Source organism: Nycticebus coucang, chromosome 13, assembly GCF_027406575.1.
Source record: "Nycticebus coucang isolate mNycCou1 chromosome 13, mNycCou1.pri, whole genome shotgun sequence".
In the NCBI taxonomy this organism is placed as follows: domain Eukaryota; kingdom Metazoa; phylum Chordata; class Mammalia; order Primates; family Lorisidae; genus Nycticebus; species Nycticebus coucang.
The window spans coordinates 84,402,399-84,428,142 of NC_069792.1; the positions used below are offsets into that span (position 1 = coordinate 84,402,399).

A 25,744-nucleotide genomic window follows, 5' to 3' on the forward strand; every position below is an offset into this window, starting at 1 on the left:
AGGCACAAACCTAGCTGCGTAAAGATTGGGTGATATTGCTCTTATCCAATTAATGCTTTAATGAAAAAATCAGCTGAATGATGGTCTCTGAGGCATGATCTGGCTTCAGTGTTCCCGAGAGTTTACAGGAGCCCTTTTTGGGAAAACTGATAGGCATGGTCATGAGTGACTTCTGGGAAGTGAAAGGCTCATCACAGTGAGGGTATCAGGCAGCATTCTCACATAGATCAAGCTAAATATTTTATGGAAATACAGCAAGGAGTGGGGGCTGCTTCTAAGGAACTCATAGGCACTACAAAGTAAGTCAAAGTAGAACACTTCTGTGAGGTGAAGTGCAGGTCCTCAACTAATCTTGGCATCAGCAAAGGAAAGTAGGAACTGCATCAGCTTATGGTCAAGACAAGGACAGATAAAGTTCAGGCCCAAAGCATCAGGGCATTCTATCCTTTGTTTAAAAAGAGGCTTCAGTAGCAGCAGGTATCTCGGTGATGACAGCAATCATTGTCTCTTTCCTAGATCACATTGCTCTAGTCCGGGCTAGTTGCCCTCTGCATCTGATATGTGGCACTCAAATGGGAATCTTCATTCACCATCATCTTGAGTTTTCCTAATCTAATCGCATTGGATTACCTGTTTCCTTTGTAAATAGAGCACTAACCAAAGTCAGAAAATCTGGCTTCAAGTCTTAAGCCAAGATTTACCACATTTGTCACTGTGAACAATTCACTTGGCCACTCTAAGTTTCCCATTTTCTTTCTTATTTTCTTCCTTTTTTTTTTGAGACAGATTTGTCACTCTTTTGCCCTGGCTAGAGTGGAATGTTGTCATCATAACTCACTGCAACCTCAAATTCCTGTGCTGAGGTGATTCTCCTGCCTCAGCCTCCTCACTACCTGGGACTAAAGATGTGAACCACCAGCCCCAGCTAATTTTAGTAATTTTAGTAGGGCACTCTTGCTCAGACTGGTCCCAAACTCCTGGGCTCAAGCAGTCTTCCCTCCTTGGCCTCCCAGAGGGTTTGGATTACAGGTGTGAGCCCCCATGCCTGGCCTAATCTTCCTACTTTCTAAAATAATGGAAGACAACATCGCAACTGTTTCACAAAGTTCTTAGGATCAAATGAGATAATCTATGGAATTACCTATGGATAAGTTCTGTGGATCAAATGAGATAATCTATGTTTTGTAATCTTAAAACCTATAAAATATTTTTCCATTAAGATAAAAATTGACTTAAAAGTTTTAGATATAAGGGGCTATCAGCAGAAGCTGGTGTCTATTATGGTTGTCCAGGATAAAATTAAGTTTTTCTACCAGACTTGTCCTTCATACTTTCTTGCTAGAAGTGCAGAATGTTAAGAAACAGGAACAGGTGGAGGTGCGGGGGAATATCAGAATGCGTTGCCCTTGATGCAAATAGCAGTCCATGGGCTCAATCCAGCTCAATCCAGCTTCAGACTGAAGCTAAGACGGTTTTTATATTTTAAATGGTTACATTTTAAAGCTTGTATGTTTACATAGCATTCTCTGTTTTCCTTTTGTCCCACAAATTCTAAAATACTAATTGGCCCTTTATAGAAAAGGTAAAAGTCTAGGAAAGATAATATGTCATGAACTTTGTTTGCTATGTATATGCACACTCAGGAAAGGGAGAATAAGAGAGAGAGAAGCGAGTTCCATGATATGAAAGTATTTCTTACTGTGTGTTACGTTCTAAAGTTGGAAAGCCACTACGGACTAAATTGCCATTTGTCATCTTTTTAGCTTTATGATTATGTCACTTATTGATACTGTCTTTCTCTCTGTAGAATGAATTATCGGATGGATTGAACAAAAAACGTCTACAAATCTTATTAAAAGGCTATGGTGAATATCCAACAAAATACAGGTAAAATTTAAATTATTTTATGTTAAATCAATTTTAGTTCAAAATTTTTTTTAGTTAAAATAATATTTTAATTTCAGAATGTTCATTTGGCGCTCTCTGCTACAACTGCCTGAAAATCATACTGCGTTCAGTAGCCTCATAGATAAAGGTACTCATGTGGCATTTATCAATCTTCAGAAGAAGTATCCCATCAAAAGCAGGAAACTACTCAGAGTATTACAGAGGTATGTACAGTATATTGCAGCAATGCCTGAAACCTGTAAATAATAATTGGGTGCAATGTTTTAAAATCCTCTGCTTACAAAATATTATTTGGCTGTTTCTAATCATCCTATATGATATAGTGATTTAATTTAAAAATAAAACTTATGTATGTATTACATAAGAATATTAGTTTGTGTTGTGTTGTGGAAAATAGGAATCTTTCAGATTAATCTAGAACAAAGAAGTGTAGTAGAGCTTTGAGTTTGAAGGCAAAAGACCTACTTGTGAATCCTCATTCTTCCACTTAATTATTGTGATGTAAGTCATGCCATTTTACTTCTCTCTTTAATCTTTATCTAAAAGTGTTATTACCCCCTTAATCATAAGATTATTGGGATAATTAGATAAGAATCTCTCTCAGAATGCTCATACATACTAGCGTCCAAGTTATACTAAGCACCCAGTACATGTTAATATTAAGAATAATAACAACAACTAACCCTTCAGAAGTGCTTTTCATATGGCAGGCACTACTAAATGTACATCTAACTTATTTTATGTGTAAAGAAACTGAGGTGTAGAAAAGTTAGCTAATATGTTACTCAGATCACACAAGTGGTAAAGTTGGGATCTAAGCCTGTTTTAAAATAAATTTTTATGATGAAAAATTTCAACCATAAATAAAAATAGAATAATATAATGAATATCCTCAGGTCCATCACTCATCTTCAACAATTGCCAATTCATGGCCAATCTTGTTTCATTGATAGTCACACTCTATACCCTGAATGTCAGCAGGCACACACGCCCCCTGCTAAACATTTACATAAGTGTCTCTAAAGGGTAGGGACTCACTCATTTTCTTTTCTTTAACTTAAGCACACTACCATTATCACACAGAAAAAAAAATTGACAGTAATTCTTAGTATCCTCAGTTATCCAATCAATATTTGCATTTCTCTAATTATCTTAAAAATTTTTTGTTATAGTAAACTTGTTCAAAACAGGGTCTAAACAATGTGCCACATTACATTTAGTTGATATCCCTGTTAGGTCTCTTTGAATCGACAGACTGACTCCCTTCTTTTTTTCCATGTAATATATTTGTTGAAGAAGCCAGGTCATTGAACCTATACAGTCTTTCATATTCTGGTTTGCTAATTGTATTCCCATGGTATTATTTAACATGTTTCTCTTACTCCTAAAATTAGAGCGAGGGGCTTGATTTGATTCAAGGTTTTTATCCCCCCCTTTGATGTTTGTTTCTTTGTTTTATAAGAACATTTTATAGGTGGTTTTATGTACTTTTGCTAGGAGGTTTATAATGCCTGGTTGCCTCTTTTGGTGATATTACTGGTAAGTGGTGATTATTGCCAAGAGTCATTATTTCTCCAGAGATTAGCAAAATGGTGATAATATAATTCTATCATTCCTTTTCTTTTTATGAACTAGAAAATTTCTATAAAGGAAAACTTCTTTTTATCAGCTTTTCGGTTGATAAAAGAGACCCTACGATACAACTTATAGAAAAGGCAAGTTAAATGTTCAGTACCTTTTAAAAAAAAAATTATTTACCAGTTTTCAGAATAGTAAACTGATAACCCTGGAGTCTCCCAAAGTGATCAGTCCATTAATTACAAACTCATGGATTTAAGTATATAGACCTTTTCAGTGGATAGAGCCAGGAGTTCATAGTGATATTTTCGATTCAAATTTAGCACTGCAGAGTTTTCGTGTTGCTTCTTTGATTTTATATTTAAAGGAGATAACAACTAAATTCTATGAATGAGTCTTAGGCCAGGCTTGGTGGCTCATGCCTGTAATCCTAGCACTCTGGGAGGCAGAAGGATTGCTTGAGCTCAGGAATTTAAGACCAGCCTGAGCAAGACAGAGACCCCCATCTCTAAAAAATAGCTGAGAATTTTTTTGTTTATGTTTTTGTTTTTTTGAGACAGAGTCTAAAGCTGTCATCCTGGGTAGAATGCCGTGGCGTCATAGCTCACAGCAACCTCAAAGTCTTGGGCTCAAGGAGGTCTCTTGCCTCAGCCTCCCAATTAGCTGGGACTACAGATGCCCGCCACAATGCCTGTCTATTTGTAGAGACGGGGTCTCGCTCTGGCTCTGGCTCTGGCTCAGGCTAGTCTTGAACCTGTGAGTTTAGGCAATCCACCTGCCTTAGCCTCCCAAGTTCTGGGATTACAGGCATGAGCCACCTCGCCCAAATGAAACAGCTGAGAATTGTGGCAAGCACCTGTAGTCCAGTTACTTTGGAGGCTGAGGCAAGAGGATCCCTTGAGCCCAAGAGTTTAAGGTTGTTGTGAGCTATGATGCCATAGCACTCTACCAAGAGCAGCAAAGTGAAACTCTCTCTAAAAAAACCAAAAAAATTAGTGAGTCTTATTTGAATCCTGATAGACAAATCAACTGCAAAGGACTTTCTTGGACAATCAAGGAAATTTGAATCTTTAAATCATTTTAAATTACAGAAAGAAAATATGTTCTTTGTAAAATAATTTAAATAGTACAGAAGATTATAAATAAAAAAGTCAGCACCTCCTCCATCTACAATATGACTTGTCAGAGATTGGTTCATTTCTTAAGAGTTGAGGTCCAGACTGAAGCTCAGTGGCATGATCCTAGCTCACTGCAGTCTGGAACTCTTGGGCTCAAGTGACCCTCCCGCCTCACCCTCCCAAAGTGCTGGGATTACAGTGTGAGCTACTATGCCAAGCCTACTTTATTTTCATACATACATACATAAACACATACATATATGTATGTATGTATATATACATAGAGACACTCAAAAAAGAGTGCAATGGATGTTTCAAAATTTTTTTTAACTCTTCATCTTGCTAGTGGACATTTAGGTTATTTTATATTTATTTGCTTTTCAAGCAATACTCTAATAAACATCCTGATAGAATATTGTTGTAGAATAAACTTCTAGAACTGAAACTACTAGGTCAAGTTATTCATACACACACTCTCAGAGAATTCTGCCAACTCTGAGAAATGCCAATTTTGACATATTTTCACCAGTACTGGGTTAAGTCTTTATTATTGCCACACTGAGAGCCAGTCAAAAGATGGGAGGTAATTCATTGTTGAATATATAACTTCTGTAAATATAAAAGAAGTACTTTACTTTCTTCCAGTGAGGCTTTACTTAAATTCTCTGGAAGTTCATTTCCTATTCTCAATAATGATACTAATATATCCCTCCTAGGGTTGTTCTGAGTAGTTTATCAAATAATAAAGGATGTCTGAAATAGGCGTAGTAACTTCATAATTGTCAGTTTTCTACTGCTGCTATAACAAATAACCACACAAGTAGTGGCTTAAAATGACACAAATCTATCCTTAGAATCCTGTAGTTAGACATCCAACAGGGGACTCTCTGGGCTAAAATCAGAGGGTCAGCAGGGCTGCATTTTATTCTAGAGGCTTTAGGGAGGGTCCGTGTCCTTCCCTTTTCTATCTTCTGGAGGCTTCTCACATTTCTTGACTCGTAGCCTCCTTCCTCTGTCTTCAAAGCCATCTCTCTGCCTATTCTTCCTTCCTCTCCCTCTGACCACAGCCAGGAAAGGCTCTTCAATTTTAAGGACCTGTGTGATTAGATTGGACTCATCCAGAAAATTCAGGATAATCTCTCCGCAAGGTCCTTAATCGTATCTACAACATGCCACATGCAATAACATATTTACAGGTCTTGGGGATTACGGCATGGGCATCTTTTGGGAGGGGATGTGCGTTATTCTGCTTGATGCATTAACTCTAAAGTATACTAAAGTCCCCATGCGGTGGCTTACGCCTGTAATCCTAGCACTCTGGGAGGCCGAGGCACATGGATTGCCTGAGCTCACTGTTTCAAGACCAGCCTGAGCAAGTGCGAGACCCCGTCTCTACAAATAGCCAGTGTTGTAGCAGGCGCCTGTAATCCCAGCTACTCAGGAGGCTGAGAGAAGACAATTGCTTGAGCCCAAGAGTTTGAGATTGCTGTGAGCTGTGCCACCATTGCACTCTACTGAGGGTGACAAAGTGAAGACTCTGTCTCAAAAAAAAAATAAAATAAAGTAGACATAAAATAGTTTATATTTAGTTATGGGAGGGAATTAGCTTTAACAAATGTTAAAAGCTATTATTAAGGTATAATAATTGAAACTAGTGCTGACATATAAATAGGCAGAGAGTCTAGCAATAGACCCAACTATGTTCAAAAATCATCTTTAAGAAGACCTTTCACAGCAGTGGGGAATAGATGGGTTAGTCAGTCAATGGCATGGAATGACTGGATAGCCATTTTTAAAAAGTTGAAAACATACCACTTACCTTACGCCAAGATAAATTCTCCTTGGATTAAGGACTTAATTATTTAAAAAAAAAAAAACATAAAAGTACTAGAAGTAAATGTTTGGTTAATAAGTCTGAATCTACTTGACTACTTTATGTGTGTATTACGATTAACTAAGTATGTAAACTTAGATGTCAGTCAGATTTCTTATTCTCAAAGAAAAAAATTACAAATAAGCAAAAGGGGAAGGCTGGAATAAATCTTGTGGTTGTAGAGTAGAGCTGATGATGTCAGTGTTTAATATATGATACATGCGGATAAATAGAGATGAAAAGACATAGATAGGTACATATGTACGTTTGTATATTTCCAACCTCTGTCTGCTGAGAGGGCCTGGCAATGACACCCCAATAGCAATAGCAATGAACATACTCAGTACAGGAACCAGGGCTCCTTGGAGATGTGGTTGATTGCAGGATTGGATTGGAGAAAATACAGGATGAGCCTGGAGCATTTTGTAGTGCCATAAAATAATATAACACATGTGAGACTTAACCTAAAACTTAACAGTGGCCTAAGCTGAAACAGTTCGATAAATAACAATAGCCATCAATTATAACACATAGGATAAAATAAATATCATGAGTTCATACTGATATAATAGTTGAATAAATAAAGATATAAATGGAGAAGAGGCAGCTCTAATAAATGTAGAAGGAGCTAGAGAAACAGAAAATCACCATTAGAACACCAATGTAAGAACTGCACTCAAGACCTACCGATTGACACTAAGATTAGTGGGCAAAAGTTTGAGGAATAACAGAAAATTTGCACAGTCTTAAAATATCTCCCCCACGATATTTATCAATTATAAGTGAAAAAATAGTAAGTTTATAGTATAGAAACGTGACAGACACCATTTTATCCAAGTAATCAAACTTAAAATCATCAATAATACATGCCAATTTGATACACGTCACTTTTGTGATACTCTATTTTTCTTTGTTTTTGTGGGGTTTTTTATTTGTTTGTTTTATTTTGTTCTGTTCTGTTTTACTTTGCATCCCTGCATGGGCTTTTGAGATACTCTTGTCAACAATATATAACCTCATTCTAATCCTGAGATAACATCAGATGAACCCAAATCTAGTCCTCAAAAGTGATGATGTCATGAAAGATAAGGAGAGCCTGTGGAACCCTCACATTGGATGAAACTGCAGAGCTATAACAAATCTGTGTTGTGCGAATCTTGGGTTGGCGAAATGAAAAACTGACACAGAAAAATGACATTGCTGCAAAACTGGCAAAATCTAAATCAAGTCCATAATTAGTAGCATGGTACCAACAACATTAATTTCTTAGTAGTGATAATTGTATGATATGCAAAATGTTAACATTAGTGGAATTCAGGTGAAAGGTATATAAGAACTCTACTCTTTTTCAACTTTTTGTAAGTCTAAAATTATTTCGAAACAAAAAAAGAAAAAAAAGATTGGAAAAAAATGCCCAGGAGTAGAGTTGTTAAAGGAATGAAGATGCATCTGTAAAATATCATGGGGAAGCTCTGTGTTCACTGATATAAACTACTTCCCAGATGGCATTAACTGAAAAAAGTAAGGTGCAGAACAATGCTTATTACCACCATTTTTGTGTACATGGGGTTGTTTTTTTTTTTTAAAGATTTATACTTTTAACATGGGTTGCTTCTGAGAAGGTGAACTAGCTGATAGGGGCAGTCAGGAGAATTTTCACCAAATACACTTTTTATATTGAATTTTTATCGTGTAAATGTCTTATTCAAATAAACTTTAATAATAAGTTACTGTTTTCTGGTCTTTATTTCCTTATTTTGTTCACAGAACCCTGTCTGCATTGGCTCACTGGTCTGTCATCTTTAGTGACACACCATATCTTCCACTCTTGGCATTTCCATTTGTAAAATTATTCCAGAACAACCAACTCATCTGTTTTGAAGTTATTGCTACCCTCATAAGTAAGTAAGTAATTATTAATGGATGAAACCAAGAATGGATTGCTGTACGTTTTCCTGATGTCTTTGCACCATTTAACAATTCTAAATATCTGGACAGGCGCAGTGGCTCAATCCTGTAACCCTAGCACATTGGGAGGCCCGGGAGGGAGGATTACTTAAACTCAGTAGCTCCAGACCAACCTGAGCAAGAGTGAGACCTCCGTCTCCTCTAAAAATAGAAACATTAGCTGGGCATTGTGGCAGGTACCTGTAGTTCCAGCTGCTCAGGTGGCTGAGGTAGGAGAATCGCTTGAACCCAGGAGTTTGAGGTTGCTGGGATCTAGGCTGATGCCCCGGCACTGTAGACTAGGCCCCAATTCGCAGCAAAAAAAAAAAAAAATTCTGTTTTTTTTTTTAGAGGTATCTAAAAAAAAGTAGATACCTCTACTTTTAAGTCAAGAAAGTGTGAAAAAAAATCAGGTATAGAGCATAAAATGGACTATTGGAACATTTATGTGTTAAACTGTTTTATTTAGAAGAAATTGGGATAGTTAAATTTTTAGAAGATACCGTTACAGTCTGGATTTTGCTAGTAAGAAGGAAGTTGATCCTTCATTACAAAAAGTCAGTTGTTGCATCTTAGAATGGGTACAGGCGAAACTTACTAAAGGCAGAATACAAATGCCTACATACAATAACTAAGAAAACGCCATGAAGGCTACGTTGAACAGTTTGATGAGAATATTTCAGATTGTATATGAAACCAGCACATTGTACCCCTTGACTGCACTAATGTACACAGCTATGATTTAACAATAAAAAAAGAAAGAAAAATGTCAGTTCTTACAGGATTGTTGCAGTGTGTAACACAGATTACATACATACATACTGTAACAGTCTCTCTTATGTTTATACCCAAGTGCTAGCTGCTCTGCATCCTCATTGTCCATGGCTAATATATATTGAGCACTTTCTGGGTACAAAGTGCCATTCTCAATGTATTACCTTAATTAACTCATTTAATTCTTGCAGCAGTCCTGTGAGGTAGGTGTTATTATAATATGCCCTTTTCACAGATGAGGAGCATAAGGCACGGAGAGTTTAAGTCACACGGTTAGATTAAAGGCAGAGCAAACATCAGAACCCAGACAGACTGCAAAGTCTATACTCCAGCTATTGTGTTTACTCCCCAGCATTGAAAATTGAGTCCTTACCATGTGTTTTAAATCACTTAATGTGTTTTTGTTTTTTCAAAGAGATAGGTACTTAACTATAATTACAATATAAAAAGTAGACATTTTAAAGCTTCAAGCATATGTAAGGTCAGACAATTAAGTTCACAAACTTATCCTAGAAAAATTGCCACATACCATTGCTGAGTATCACTACAGTCACCCGATGCCCATAACCATAATGATATTCAGCAGCGAGGTATGTAGCACTTTTTCGAGGATGAGTTCAAGAACTGAATTATTCAACCTCATATACTGTATTTTATTACAATTAAGAAAGAAAGAAACAGATTATAGCCAACTTAAGGTATGCAAAACTAAATTTTTTATTTCAAGTAAAATCCAGTTACATAACTAAAATATTGTTATTTACTAAGGAAATTGATTTTCTCTTCAAAAACAGACATGCCTAAAATCTAAATATAGGAGATTATCGTTCCTCCATAATGGTCAGCACAAGTAGCTGTGGCTTTTTATCAAGGTCTCAAATGAGTTTTATTCAATAAACATTTATTGGGAGTAATGTTACAGAGCACAGCAAGTAAGGAGGCTGTGCTGGTTCCCCCTCTCATGGCCGTGGCAGTACAGTGAACTCCAGAGAGACAGCACAGTGCAAGTGAGAGCCAGACGGGCTGGGCAGCTCTGCCTTGCTAAAGAAAAATGACCACACATGGACAAAAGGAAACCCTCAGAGGCTGAGAGGCAAAAACAACACCATGTGCATTCTTTGTGTGCACTGCTGAGAGGAGCACCAGATGCTTCTGTCAACTTTCCAGAGTTCTCTTTCTTTTTTCTTTAAGACAAAGAGTCTCACTCTGTTGCCTGGGCTGGAGTGCCATGGCATCAGCCAGGCTCACGGCAACCTCAAACTCCTGGATTCAAGTGATTCTCCTGCCTCAGCTTCCCAAGAGAAGAAGAGAGATTGTAGACACCTGCCACAATGCCTGGCTAAATTTTCCTTTTATTTATTTATTTTTTAGTAGAGAAGAGGTTTTTTAAGACTTGCCTGGGCTAGAGTATAGTGGTGTCGTTATCTCACTGCAACTTCAAACTCCTAAACTCAGGCAATCCTCCCACCTCAACATCCCCAGTAGCTGGGGCTACCTACCGGTGCACACCACCTCGCTCAGTTCTCAGATTCTAATAAACAGAAAGGAAATTTGAAGATGTGGCAAAAGCAGGCAAGGCTTGGTATGAAAGAGAAATAAAAACCTATATCCCTACTTAAAGGGGAAAGAAAGAAGTTCCAGCATCCCAGTGCACCCCCGGAGGCCTCCTTTGGCCCTTTTATTGTTCTGTTCTGAGTATTGCCTCAAAATTAGAGAACATGTGGCCTGTCCACTGGTGATGTTGCAAAGAAACTGGGAGAGATATGGAATGACACTGCTGCAGGGGACAAGCAGCCTTCGGAAAAGAAGGCTGTGAGGCTGAAGGAAAAATGCAGAAAGATACTGCACATACCAAGCTGAAGGAGCGCCTGACGTGGCTACCGAGGGAGTCACCGGGGCTGCAGAACGCAAGGAAAGGAAGAGGAGGAAGATGATGACGGATACGCTGCTTCTAGCAGTTTTTTTTCCCTTGTCTATACAGTTTGTAACAACCCTGTACACAACTGTTAAAGAAAAAAATTGAAATGTAAGATTTGTCTTTAAACTGCATGTTATCTTTTTATATAGTCAACCCATTACCAAATGTGTCTTTAAAATGGCTCTGTCCTGGTGCTATTTCTAATAGCCACTAACCTTAGCTGGTATGGTATGGGGATTATCAATTGGCATGGGAATTTAAAGCAGGTTTTTCTTGGCACATAGCCCGAATTATATATGAAGATGGTAGTTTTTTCATTTTCTGTTGTCGCTGATACAGCTCATGGGAAAGAATTGTTCTGTTAACTGAATACTGCTCTGTAATTGCAACAACAACAAAGTCGCAGCTGTTTTGGTGAATGCTTTTAAGTAAATACAATTTAAAAAAATTAAGGAGCTTCAAGTAAATGTTAGCACTGTTTGGGATGTGCCATTGTTTTGGCTTTAGGTTTTCAGTGTACTTGGGACCTAGAAGGCATAGTAAAGGGAAATAACCACTTCTGGGTATAGTTTGAATATATTTATAAAAGTCATTTTTAAACACTGTTTAGAGTCTCTCTTATTACAAGTAGAAAGTCTTTGGGGTTAGTAAAGGATCTTCACACAACTATCATTTCTCTTCCTTTTGCTATTAGTGTTCTCTAAGTCCTCTGTCCATATTTGGTGGCGCTAAAGCAGAATAAAAATGCTTAAGAGAAGGCAAATGGTTACTGTATACAGCAGGTTTTCCCTCTGGCTAGTGGAAAAGTCTTCTATTAATAAAGATTAAACATAAGGCTCAGGGCTTTGTATATGCATGTGTCATTTTAATATCCCAGAACTAGCAGTGCCTATGATATAATAGGTACTTAGTAAATGTTGCTAAACCAAATTTTCCTTTTAAATTAAGAGCTGCAGTTTAAAGAATTTTAATTTTTTTAAAGCTTACTCTTTGCAAGATTTGTTATAACTTAAAAATTAACTCAAATTTAAATGCTCAATAATAAAAGAAAGAAACAGAATTTCAGAATTGGGAAGTCCTTATAAACCATATGTAATCCAACATTCTGCTGCTTTTTGGGGTGAGGGAGGAGGTTCAGGCCAGGTTTATTGAAAGGGACAGTGACCCACCTCATTCTGCTTCTTTTGCTAATTTGAGATAGGAAATCTTACTATCAAAGAATGAAACCACAACTCAATATTAAAAATGAAAAAAAAACAGCATTTGCTAATTAAGTAAAGGAGAAATTAAACATAGGCTCATTGAGTAGAAAAAACTGATGCTATAAAATGGTGTTTTGAGAAGAATTTGGGGAGGGGCAGGATTATACTGGTTAAATAGTGCAAGTGAGTTGAAAATTGCTTTAGAAGCCTATTCAGTCTAATGGATTCTACCTGGGACTAGCTTACTTTCAAAGAATCTTCCTGTTACTGATTGGTTAGTTTTCAAAGTCAAGTTTACTGAAACAAATTATCATTGATCGATTAGATTTGAAACTAGTTCTGGTAGTTACTTATTATGGTTAAAGAACAATCAGTCTTTTTTATGATTGGAAACTTTGTTTAGTCTCATACCACTTAATGAATAGAGATACAATACATACACATGTGTTTCTATGTATCCTATCAATGTGTATGTAAGAATATAACTTTGAACATTTTTCTTAAGCTTTTCTGATTTTGATTATAAATTTTAGTAGATTTGAGGAGACTGGCATGTTAACATTGATTACATTCACTGAAAACTTAAATAGGGGCTGGGTGCAGTGGAAATAGCTGGGTAGTTTTGGCAGGCACCTATAGTCCCAGCTACTTGGGAGGCTGAGACAAGAAAATCACTTGAGCCTAAGAGTTTGAGGTTGCTGTGAGCTGTGATGCCAGAGCACTCTTACCGAGGGCAACAAACTCTGTCTGGAAAAAAAGAAACTTAAATGGGGACCTTTTTAAAAAAGTTTATTTGGTTAATCAAGACATGAATAGAATAGGAGTTTGTAGGAACCACAATGCCCTACAACTAGGATTAGGAACATTTTGACGCCTTTTCCTTGATTACTCTGAAGGAATTTGTAAAATTTCTATAAACCTAAGATACTATGTTAGCATGATGGGTGTTTAAAATCTACTTTTCTGCCCTTTAAAGAATTATGTTTTCTCTTATTTATTCATGAGCATGTTGAGGACATAAAGAGTGGATATATTTAAGAATTGCAAAATGCTTTGATAAGAGAAGTATTTATAGATAAATTTTCTTTTTTTTTTTCCCTTTATAGTCAATTGGTGTCAACATTGGTTTGAATATTTTCCTAATCCTCCTGTCAATATTCTTAGTATGATAGAAAATGTTTTGGCATTTCATGACAAGGAACTGCTACAACATTTCATAGATCATGATATAACTTCCCAGGTAAGATATAGAAGGCTTTTTAGAATAATATAACTATCTTGGAAGCTAACATTTTTTCCTGTATAAATAAAACAGTATTTTCTTGAAGGAGTGTAATAAAAAGCAGACTACATTTTATATTTTTAACAGTATTCATTCTTTTTCTTCATTTAACTGCCTTCCTGAAAGTCTATAAAGAAGGGTCCAAATTAAGGTAGTTCTTTTCATAATTATGTATTTAATACAATAATTTTTGTGATTTAAATGTAAGAGAATATTATCAATGACTCCATTTTGACTTTTCGTGAGACAACTAACACTCTGTTCCTTATTATTGTAGGTCTATGCATGGCCTCTTCTTGAAACTGTGTTCTCAGAAGTGCTAACAAGAGAAGAGTGGCTAAAACTGTTTGATAATGTCTTTTCCAACCATCCTTCGTTCCTCCTGATGACTGTTGTAGCCTACAACATATGTTCTAGAGCTCCTTTGCTCAACTGTAATCTTAAAGATGATTTTGAGGTAAATATCTTCATTCTTTAGAAGGGATTCTCAATTTTAGTTATTTCCATTGAAAAATTCATGTATTTATTGGGCACTGGTGCTGGGTGGTAGGAAAATGATGGGTATCAAATTAGACCACATCCCAGACCTTATGTAGCTATTAAACAGACACTTATAGAAGCTGTTAGTCTTATAATCATAGATTCAGAAAAGAATCATGATAATATTGGCATTGTACGCTTTTTGCCTTTATAAAGGATGTTTAGAAGTTGCATAGTTGTTTATTCTGTGCATTATCTTATCAATGACCCATCTGGTTTAAAGGTGGAAAATGGTAACAATCAGAGTTGTGAGGGTTGGCCACAAAGTGACTGAAAGAAAGCATTAGAGATCGTTTTAAAAAGGAGAGACTGGGGCAGCACCTGTGGCTCAGTGAGTAGGGCACTGGCCCCATATACCTGAGGTGGCGGGGTCAAACCCGGCCCTGGCCAAAAACTGCAAAAAAAAAAAGGGTGGTGGTGGAGATTTAGGCAGAAATCAGGGAGGGAAGAGGGGCTGTACAAAAACTTACCTAATGGGTACAATGAACACTTACATGGGTGATGGGCACACTTACAGCCCTAACTAAAGCATAAAAAAATGATTAATTTAACTAAAAACATTTGTATTCTGTAATATCTCGAAATTAAAAAAGGACAGTCTTTTTTGGTAAACAGGATGAATCATTTGGGGTTGGGGGGTATATATGACTTATTTTGTGGTTCCTGTCAAATTAAACTTTATTTTTACTTAGTGACCATAGGATACATACATGGGTCATTGCTAAAGTTTCGAGATATACAAAACTCAAGAAATGCAAATCTACACAGACAGAAATAGCTGAAGCCCTCCCAGCAACACCCATGAGCCAAGCAAGTTGAAACTTGCAGCCGTGAATCAGAAGGGACACTGATTTCTTGGAAGTGAAATAATGGACCATAACACAGTGTGTCTCAAAACTTTCCTAGTGACCCACGTACATAACTGCCAGCAGAACAAGATAATGTAGAAACATCTCAGATATTTTTAAAGAATCAAGCAAATTTATTTTTGAAGGCTAAATTTTTTAATTATTTTAGATTTTGAAGGGAAAAAACTTCAAACTGAAAGGGTCTTCCATTGTTGAAACATTTTTTTCCTATTCTCGTGGAGGCCTTCATTTTGAGTTAAAATGTAAATAGTTTTCTTTCAGAATTTCATATGATGGTGAAACTGTATTACATTTTGAAAATGGGAAACCAAGTCTTCATTTTAAAACTTGGGTTAAGAAATGCTTCAGTGAATTTGGAAAAATTGAAATACTTAAGATAAATTCACATTTACATGTTAAACTTTTGTTTTAATTCAACCCCATAATTGCTTTGTTAAGTAAATCTCTATTTAAACACCAAGTTTTCTTACAGTATTTTTTTCACCACCGAAATAACCTGGACATAAGTGTTGTGATTAGAGAAGTTTACTGTCTCATGGAAACCACTCCTGCTGGCATTCATCCAGACAGCATGCTCAACGTTTTTGTTGCACTGACAAAAGGGCAATACCCAGTATTTAATCAATATCCAAAGTTTATTGTGGATTATCAGACACTGGAACGAGAAAGAATTAGGAATGATGAATTGGATTATCTAAGAGAGAGGTAACTATGGAACAGCTATTCTTTGCTGAAATAAAATCTGTTATGAACAAAGTTTTTGATAAAAAATACACTAAAAGTAGCTTAGCGCCTGTGCTTAGTGGTGAGGACGATGGTCACATACACCGAGGTTGGTGGGTTCGAACCCAGCCCAGGCCTGCTAAACAACAGTGACAACTGCAACAAAACAAAAAATAGTCGGGTGTTGTGGTGGGCGCCTGTACTCCCAGCTACTTGGGAGGCTGAGGCAAGAGAATCGCTTAAGCCCAAGAGTTTGAGGTTGCTGTGAGCTGTGATACCACAGCACTCTATCAAGGGCAGCATAGTGAGACTCTGTCTCAAGAAAAAAAGAAAGAAAGAAAAATACACTAAAATTATTAAGTGTTTATATGAAATCAGAGTTTGAAGGCTGGAAATATCGTTAAGCGTATCTTATATATGGAAGTAAAGTTGATTAAAGTTAATCAGGAATGCATTTGGTTTTGGTTATTCTTGGACTTAAATTACTTAGCTTTTTTGTTTGTGTTTTCATAATAATAAATATTACCTACTTATTAAGGCAGAAGGTTGAAGATATGCAAGCTGAAGTAGACCAGCAACAAGCTGAAGATGAAGCTTGGTACCAGAAACAAGAACTGCTTCGTAAAGCTGAAGAAACAAGGAGAGAAATGCTCTTACGAGAGGAGGAAAAGATGGTACAGCAAAGGCAGAGGTATGTTTTATCATTGTAAAAATTCAGACGTATTAGATGAGTTAGGTGAACTTTTATTTTCTTTCAATTTTTCATTTTAGGAACAGCACTCTATATAGGATTACCCAGTTGTGGTATTTAAGTTAATAAAAATAATCTTTATATACTTCTTGTCAAAAAATTGGTAAATAGTAAAATGTAATTCTAAAGCTGTACTGAATATGGTATAACTTTGCACTCATTATTCACAAGTAATACAAAATCTAATGACCTTGAAGGGCATAATTCAGAATCACTGTTCTATAGTGGTCAGAAATGCTCTTTAAGTACTGGGTAAGTCACTTTTAGTGGAATATAATTTTTTAAATTGTGTTTTAAAGATACCTATGTGACCTAATAATTATAACATAAAATGATTATCTCATAATGCATTTAGTATTTTTGAGGATAGGGAAGAAGAGTTAAATGCATATTCAGAAGTATGTTAGCCAGGTACAGTGACATACACCTAATAGTTCCAGCTACTTGGAAGAATCATTTGAGCCCAGAAGTTCAAGGCCAGCCTGGGCAACATAGTGAGATGCCCCCATCTCTTAAAAAAGTGTTTTTAATAAGTAGACAAATGAAAGTATGTTAATAAGGGCGGCGCCTGTGGCTCAGCGGGTAGGGTGCCTGCCCCATATGCCGAGGGTGGCGGGTTCAAGCCCAGCCCCGGCCAAACTGCAACAAAAAAATAGCTGGGCGTTGTGGCGGGCGCCTGTAGTCCCAGCTACTCGGGAGGCTGAGGCGAGAGAATCGCCTAAGCCCAAGGATTTGGAGGTTGCTGTGAGCTGTGTGACGCCACGGCACTCTACCGAGGGCGATAAGGTGAGACTCTGTCTCTACAAAAAAAAAAAAAAGAAAGTATGTTAATAAGATAAAATGTTTAAGGTAAGCAAAGTGACAAGATGATGCTTATCTCAGTGCTTGAGACTAAGCCTAATTATTGGGAAAGTCATTTCCATAGTTATTTATTGATTCTTATTCTAGAGTGGAACTTTATAAAACAGATTTCTAGTCTGGGTTAAAAGGAATTATTGAGCTAAGCCACTTCCCTTCTACTAAACTCTCAAAAGGTAAGCAGACATCATCTTTGATAACACTGAAGCATTTTTTGATATTCTTTCAATGTCAATTTTTTGACATTCTTTCAATGTCAATTTTATTGAAATAAACTGAGTGATAAACCTGTTAGAAGTCTTAAGTGTAAAATGATAGCTAATTGCACGTGGACCATTTGTCTTCATGAATGCAGACTTCTTGTATAATTGGGTGTCTTTCATTAATGCATATTGTAAACATAATCGTATTACAGTGGCATTGGTTAAATTGGGAAAGTGTGTCACAGTAGGTAGTAGGCAGCAATTAAAAAAAATTTAACTGTATTGGGATATGCTTTATATGTTCCACTTATTGTATTTTGTATTTAAGACTAGCTGCCGTGAAAAGAGAGTTGAAAATAAAGGAAATAAACTTACAAGATTCTGCAAGAAAGCGTTTTCTGAAACTTCAGCAAGATCAGCGGGAGATGGAACTAAAAAGACTGGATGATGAAATTGGGAGAAAGGTTAATTATTATTCTTGTTTTTTTTTTTTTTTTTTTTTTTAATTTGTGTTCTTGTGGTTATGAGGGAGCACCTTCTCATACTTAGTGGGCAATTTCTTTTTTTTTTGGCCGGGGCTGGGTTTGAACCTGCCACCTCCGGCATGTGGGACCGGCACCCTACTCCTTGAGCCACAGGCGCCGCCCTAATTATTCTTAATACTCATACGTCATCTACATTTATTCTTATTTAAATGCAATGAACATCTTCAAATTAAATAATATTCCTAAAGTCCACAATGAATACTATGTAGCTCCTTTAATTTTATTTACTACTCCTCTTATTTATTCTTACTTTCCTTTGTATTTCATTAATGGTTAAATATTTAAGAAATACCAGGAAAATTAGTCAAATTAACTAGGGTCCTTGGTTATTATTTCTCTTTTTTTTTTTTTTTTTTTTTGTAGAGACAGAGTCTCACTGTACCACCCTCGGTAGAGTGCCGTGGCCTCACACAGCTCACAGCAACCTCTAACTCTTGGGCTTACGTGATTCTCTTGCCTCAGCCTCCCGAGCAGCTGGGACTACAGGCGCCTGCCACAACGCCCGGCTATTTTTTGGTTGCAGTTTGGCAGGGGCTGGGTTTGAACCCGCCACCCTTGGTATATGGGGCCGGCGCCCTACTCACTGAGCCACAGGCACCGCCCTGGTTATTATTTCTCTACAAATAGAAATACCAGGATGAGTTAACTATTAAGTTAATTTTCAATTAAGGGGCATATTCTTTTTTAATACAAAAATTTATCCAAGGGCAGTATAAAACTAATTGCCAGTAAGAAATATGTAGAGTTAAAAATTGACTTTTTCATTTTTCCTCATTTTCTCCCCAGATAAAAACTGTTAAAAAGGCTAGGCACCCATAGCTCAGTGGTTAGGGCGCCAGCCACATCCTCTGGGGCTGGTGGTTTCCAACCCAGCCTGGGCCTGCTAAATAAAAAAATATAGCTGGGCGTTGTGGTGGGTGCCTGTAGTCCCAACTACTAGGGAGGCTGAGGCTAGACAATCGCTTAAGCCCAAGAATTTGAGGTTGCTGTGAGCTGTAATGCCACAGCACTGTACTGAGGGTGACAGAGACTCCATCTCAAAAAAAAATACGTTAATTACACAGCTTTTCAGGTATGTTTCCATAGATAGGGGAATGATTATATTCATATTTTCCTTTATACAAAATGAGATTATTATTCTCATGTATTCTGTATTTGTGACTGGCTTTTTTTTTTGAGACAGAGTCTCACTGTGTCGCCTTGGTAGAGTGCCATAGCATCACAGCTCACAGCAACCTCAAACTCTTGGACTTAAGCGATTCTCTTGCCTCAACCTCCCAAGTAGCTGGGACTCCAGGCGCCCACCACAGTGCTTGGCTATTTTTTTGTTTTGTTGCAATTGTCATTGTGGTTTAGCAGGCCCAGGCTGGGTTTGAACCCACCCGACCCTGTGTAAGTGGCCAGCGCCCTAACCACTGAGCTACGGGCTCTGAGCTGTGACCGGCTTTCAGAAATCATAAACTGTATATTGAATATCTTTTCATATTGATTTATGTGTATCTCTTTCTCTTTTTTGTGGTTACATAGTATTCTATTATATGAACATACTATACTTAATTTAATCCTTTGCTATTTTGGACTGTTAGGTTAGTTACAGTGGTTTGAAAATAATAAAACCTTGCTACATTGCATAAATCTTAGAGTATTTGCACATATGCTTTTATTGAGTTAATTCCAAGGTATGCCAAATTAATCTGCAAAAATGAAACAGTGGATTTTAAGTGTACGAGTACTCCCCCGGGTCTCGTCAGTTTTGATATGCATCAGTCTTAATGTTTGAGTCGAAGGTTATATTATCACATAAGCAATTTTCTTTCAGTTTTCTTAATCTTTGATGTATCTCAGGGATCGGCAAACTACTGTACTCCTGCCCACCACCTATTTTGTATGGCTTATGAACTAGAATGGTTTTAACATTTTAAATGGTTTTTAAAACTCAGACAGTAATATTTCATGACATGAAAATTATATTACATTTTTAAAAAATATGAAATTCAGACATCAGTGTTTATAAATAACATTTTATTAGAACACAGCCCCACTTATTTGTTCACACATCTTCCTTGGCTGCTTTCTCACCACGGGCAGAGGTGACTAGTTGTGACAGAAACTGTGTGACCCACAAAGCCTAACATATTTACTATCTGACCCTTTACAAAAAATGTTTGCCAACCTCTGATATGTCTGAAAATTGAACGTGAAGAATGAATTAGTGACCAAGCTTACTTCTTTCCAAAGGGCACGTCATGGCTCAAACCTGTAATCCTAGCACTCTGGGAGGCTGAAGCAGGTGGATCACCTGAGCTCAGGAGTTTGACACCAGCCTAAGCAAGAGACCTTATCTCCACTAAAAATAGAAAAACTAGCCCAGCGTTGTAGCGGCACCTGTAGTCCCAGCTACCAGGGAGGCTGAGCCAAGAGAATCGCTTTGAGCCCTAGAGTTTGAGGTTCTGTGAGCTATGATGCCACAGCCCAGGAACAAAGTGAGACTCTGTCTCAAAAAAAAGGCAAGTCAGTTGTCCCAGCACCATTTGTTGAGTATCAACAAAGTCATTTGCCAAGTGTGTAGATTCCTTTACGTACTTGATCTCCTCCCTTGCTCTTTCTATTCCTAGGGCAGTACCATACGTTTTGAATGATAGTAGCTTTGTGGTGTTTGACCAAGTGGCCTAATTCCTCTCATCGGTCTTCCTTTTCAGAATCTTCTTCAGTGTTCTCAAATGTTTATCATTCCAAATAGACTATCTCTTTTGTGTGTGTGTGTTTGTTTGGGACAGAGTCTCACTTGTCACCCTCAGTAGAGTGCTGTGGTGTCATAGTTCACAGCAACCTCAAACTTCTAGGGCTTAAGCGACTCTTTTGCCTCAGCCTCATAAGCAACTGGGATTACAGGCACCCGCCGCCACAACACCTGGCTATTTTGTTGTTGTTGTTGTTGTCATCATTGTTTGGCAGGCCTGGGCCGGGTTCCAACCCGCCAGCCCAGTGTACGTGGCCGGTGCCCTAACCACTAAGCTACAGTCGCAGAGCCAGAAATCTTATCTCTTTTTACAGCATGTTTTATTTAAAGCTAATTAATTTTAAATTGGTTTTCAAAATATGATATTCCTTTTAATTATCTCATCTGGTGAATGAGATTTGAGATTTCATTATTCTATAAAAGTGTATGCTCTTCACCAAAAGTAATATAGGCTCAGAACTCCTATGTCTATTTCCCACCCCTTTGAGATAGGAGAAGGCATTTTTTGGTCCAAGAATCCTGTAAAGTCCTTTCAGCAGCATGACCTGGCCTCTACCTACTCTTCCAGCCGCCTGTCTTTTCAGCTGCCTGTTCTGCCTTTGTGCTCTGCCCCTGCCAAACTGCAAACGTTTCTCTCACAATTCAGGCTCCAGCAAAAAAAGACTGTTTTGAGTTCAAAGTAACATGTACGTGTGACTGCCGACATCTGTTAGCAGCAAGCAAGGCTGATCTGTTTTTCACTCTGGCATGTTTGTAGTTGTTTGCATCTCTGAAAATTCATAAGCAAAGGAGCTTCTGTAACTGAAATTTCTAAAAATCATTATTTGCTATGCCAAATAATGATTTTTCTATGCTCTAGAATAAAGAATATTAGAAATCATTAGATCCTAAAAATTTGGGGAGCTTTAAGTGGCCAAATAATTAAGATGATTTCTAATATTCTTTATTCTAGAGCAGCAGTTCTCAACCTGTGGGTCACGACCCACAGAAACTGTATTAAAGGCTTGCAGCATTAGGAAAGTTGAGAACCACTGCTCTAGAGAATGCCTTATTCAAACCCTCTAGTATATAGAAATAAAAAACTTATAAATAACCAAAGTTTGGAAATACTGAACTCTAACTAATTCAACTAAGTTGAAACAACACATATAAATTGAACAATCCACAATAAATTTAAACGTGGAGTTATTAGTTGTCAAACCAAATTTATAAAAACAGACATTTAATCAAAAAGAACATTAAATAAAAATTATATTTAATAAAATTAAATATTCTATATTTTTATTTACCCCAAATGTAAATTCCCCAAATTAAAATTGCTTAAATTTTCTGCATTATAATACTGGTTGCCATAATACCATAAGAACTGCCATCTCTTCTCCCAGTCTGCATAGATGGGCATGTGGTAATTTTCCTTTCTTTTTTAAAAACTTAAGCTTAACTTTAACTGAGAGGTTATTCTTAGATTCTGCAGTGAATGTTAATATATTGTCAGTCAATCTGGTTGCAAAAACCCAGGCCCTTTTTTGTTGTTGTTGTTGTTGTTGTTGTTTTTAAGACACAAGATCTCACTGTTTCCCAGACTGGATAGCTGACTGTGTCCTCAGACTTCTGGGTTTAGGATCCTCTTGTCTTAGTCTCCCAAGTAGCTAGCACTACAGATACCACCATGCCCAACTATGTTTCTATTTTTGTAGAGATGGGGGTCTCACCATGTTGCTCAGTCTTGTCTCCAACTCCTGGCCTTAAGTGATCCTCCTGCCTCAGCCTCCCCAAATGCTAGGACTACAGGCTTGAGCCACCACACCTGGCCCAATTCCTATTATTTTAAATGCTGTTAGTGATTGCTTGGATTACAAAATTAGTAAATCTTTATTATTCTGTAAATTCATTTTGGTACTCAAAGTTTGTTTTTCGGCCATAGATATATATGAGAGATCAAGAAATTGCTACCACAGCCAAAGACCTGGAAATGAGACATCTGGAGCTTGAATCACAAAAAAGACTTTATGAAAAGGTACAAATCAGTTATTTCCATTGTAAGAAAAGCAGTGTTTGTATAAACCATTTTAGACTGTATTTATTCACGGATTTTTAATGTTTGTTTTGTTCCCTTCTTAAACAGAGTATAATGTCATCCAGGATTATAAGATAACCAAAATGTCTGAATGTACAGTTTGTTGCAATTTTTTAATTCATGTTTCTGTTAGCAGCTTAGTCTAATTGATATAAGCCCCAGATTTTGTGTGGGCATCTTTTTAACTTATGAAATCCAGAACTTTATCTGATCAGTTAGATATAATGTGCTGCTACTACCTTTTTTAAATTAACTTTTCAGCGTCTTTTACCAGCTTACTAAGTTATTCCATATTTGTGTAACAGTTACTGCAGAACTATCCCAATACCTCACAGGGACCTCGAAATGTAAATGATGTGAAAGCTGTAAAGTACTTTAAACTTGAATCTTCTGGAGTCAAATCAGCAAATATCTGCTTAGTACGTGGAGTTCAGTTTTTAAGACAATAGAAAAGGGAGTTTCTTTTTATTAATTTTTATTATTTGGGGAAGATATTTTGTTACTCATTTAGTTAGTGTTGAAACCATAGGTTTTCATTCACTTCCTTCAGCTCTCTTGAGTTTGACATTGGTGATAAGGGCAAATTCATAACAGGTAACATATGATTGCTTATTATCCACATTAAATAGGACAAAATACATAGCATCCTCTCATATCTGTAACACTTTAAGCTAAAGTTTGCATTTTACTCTCTTTTCTTTGGGAGTGGGGAGAAGTAACAATCAGACATCAAAATTTCAGAATTAACAGAAAATTTGCAAGAAAAATAATAAGAATTTACAGATATTTTTCTCTAATTTTGCTTATCTTTATCTGTACACATATGTACCCACACTTTTTTTCTTGAACTATTAAATAGTAAGTTGCTGACATGATGCTCCTTTACCTCTAAATCGTTGAGTGTATATTTCCTAAAACCAATTAATCTTACATAACCACAGTACAAGTATCACAACCGAAAATTTACGTATTATCTGATAATGTTTCAGATTTGATATATTGCCCTAAAAATGTCCTTTAAAGCAAAAGAAAATCTAAGATTGTCCATTTTTTGTTGTCATGTCTCTTTCGTTCCTTTAAATTAAAACCATTCCTTAGTCTGTCTTTGTATCTTATGACATTGACGTATTTGGAAGCATATAGATGAGATAGATATCTTGAATGTCCCATAATTAGCAATATATGTTGTTTCTTCATGGTAAGATTTAAGTTACATATTTTTGGCAGGAGTACCACAGGAGCTGTGCTGAGTTTCTTTCCATGTTTTAGATCAGAAGACAAATTAAAATGTTTTATTAGTCCCTTCTTGCTATCCCTTGAAGGAAGTGTTTATTTAAGCAAACCAACAGGGTTAAAGAAGAATTAAAACTACTCAACAAATTAACTTATGAAATCTAGAACTTTATCTGATCAGTTAGATATAATGGCTACTACTACCTTCTTTAAATTAGCTTTAGCGATTAACACTTTACCTGCCCAACTTTCTCTTACATTAAGTTGATTAAATGTGTGTATTTCTGAAGACATTATGTCCTAGAAAATAGGACATATGAACTCAATATTTCATATCTAATTTGAATAAAATTAGTTTCTTAACAAAAGAATAAAGCTAAGCACAAACCAAAGAAACAAATAAGTAAATAGAAAAAGGAGTTTTGTTGTTATAAATTTTTATTATTGGGGGAAAATATTTTGTTACTCATTTAGTGTTGAAACCATAAGTTTGCATTCACTTCCTTTAGCCCTCTTTTTTTTTTTTAAATGTATTTTTTTCTTTCTTTTTTTTTAATTATTTATTTATTTTTTGCAGTTTTTGGCCGGGGCTGGGTTTGAACCTGCCACCTCTGGCATATGGGGCCAGCGCCCTACCCCCTTGAGCCACAGGTGATGCCCTCCTTTAGCCCTCTTAAAGTCAGACTTTGAATTTAAAATTGGTGATAACTGCACAAATTGTAACAGGTAAACATATGATTGCTTATTATCCACATTAAATAAGACAAAGCATATAGCATCCAAATCCCTTCTCTTCATCATCTTCTAGGACCTTATTTTACTGGGTCTGTTTTCTGTCTGTCTCTTTCACATGAATACACCTTCTCCTTGGCATAATACTAACCTCACAAAGATTTGTGGTGAGGATTAATTGAACAAGCATGTATATGTCTGTGTCAGTGGTCCTCAAGACCACCCTTGGGTTCATGGATTCTCTAGGATTACCAAAATTCAAGAAAAACTCTTAAATTCATGATTAAATTTTATTGCCCTGCTAAAAGTATACAGATTAAAATCAGTGATGGCTGGCCAAGTGTGGTGGCTCAGGCCTTTAATCCTAGCACTCTGGAAGACTGAGGTGTGAGGATTCCTTGAGCTCAGGAGTTCGAAACCAGCCTGAGCAAGATTGAAACCCTGTCTCTACTAAAAATAGAAAAAATAGCTGGGTATTGTGGTACACACCTGTATTTCCAACTACTCAGGAAGCTGAGGCAGGAGGATCACTTGAACCCAGGAGTTTGTAGTTGCTGTGAGCTAGGCTGATACCAGGGCACTCTAGCCTGGACAAACAGAGTGAGACTCAGCTAAGGTAAAGGGCACATAACATAGTTTCCAGGAGAGACCAAGCAGAAACTTCCAGTTATCCTCACCCAGTGGAGTTATACGGAGAATACTTAATTTTCCCTGCAAAGATCTTTGACAATATGTACAAATATTGCCTACCAGGCAGACACACTCAAGCCTTGGTGTCCAGGAATTTCCTACCAAGTCACATTGTTAGTATAAACTTCCTGGCATGGCCAAAGTCCCTGGGTATACAAAGACACTCTTACTAGACAGGGTATT

At 36.9% G+C, this 25,744-nt stretch overlaps 1 protein-coding gene across 5 annotated transcripts in view; it reads left to right on the forward strand.

The window, feature by feature from the left end:
* TBC1D31 (TBC1 domain family member 31) overlaps positions 1-25,744 on the forward strand; it is a 77,160-nt gene that overhangs the window by 29,108 nt on the left and 22,308 nt on the right. For 4 of the 5 annotated variants that reach the window (XR_008373951.1, XM_053559647.1, XM_053559649.1 and 1 more), the window contains 9 exons: positions 1,808-1,887; positions 1,965-2,111; positions 8,245-8,378; positions 13,425-13,558; positions 13,878-14,057; positions 15,482-15,714; positions 16,271-16,423; positions 17,873-18,008; positions 22,754-22,846. Coding sequence is in view for 4 of the 5 variants with exons in the window: in XM_053559647.1 (XP_053415622.1) it covers positions 1,808-1,887; positions 1,965-2,111; positions 8,245-8,378; positions 13,425-13,558; positions 13,878-14,057; positions 15,482-15,714; positions 16,271-16,423; positions 17,873-18,008; positions 22,754-22,846 (1,290 nt within the window). In the remaining variant the exon portion in view is untranslated. Of the gene's footprint in view, positions 1-1,807; positions 1,888-1,964; positions 2,112-8,244; positions 8,379-13,424; positions 13,559-13,877; positions 14,058-15,481; positions 15,715-16,270; positions 16,424-17,872; positions 18,009-22,753; positions 22,847-25,744 lie in introns of those variants that run through there. The other variant, XM_053559650.1, reaches the window with a different exon arrangement.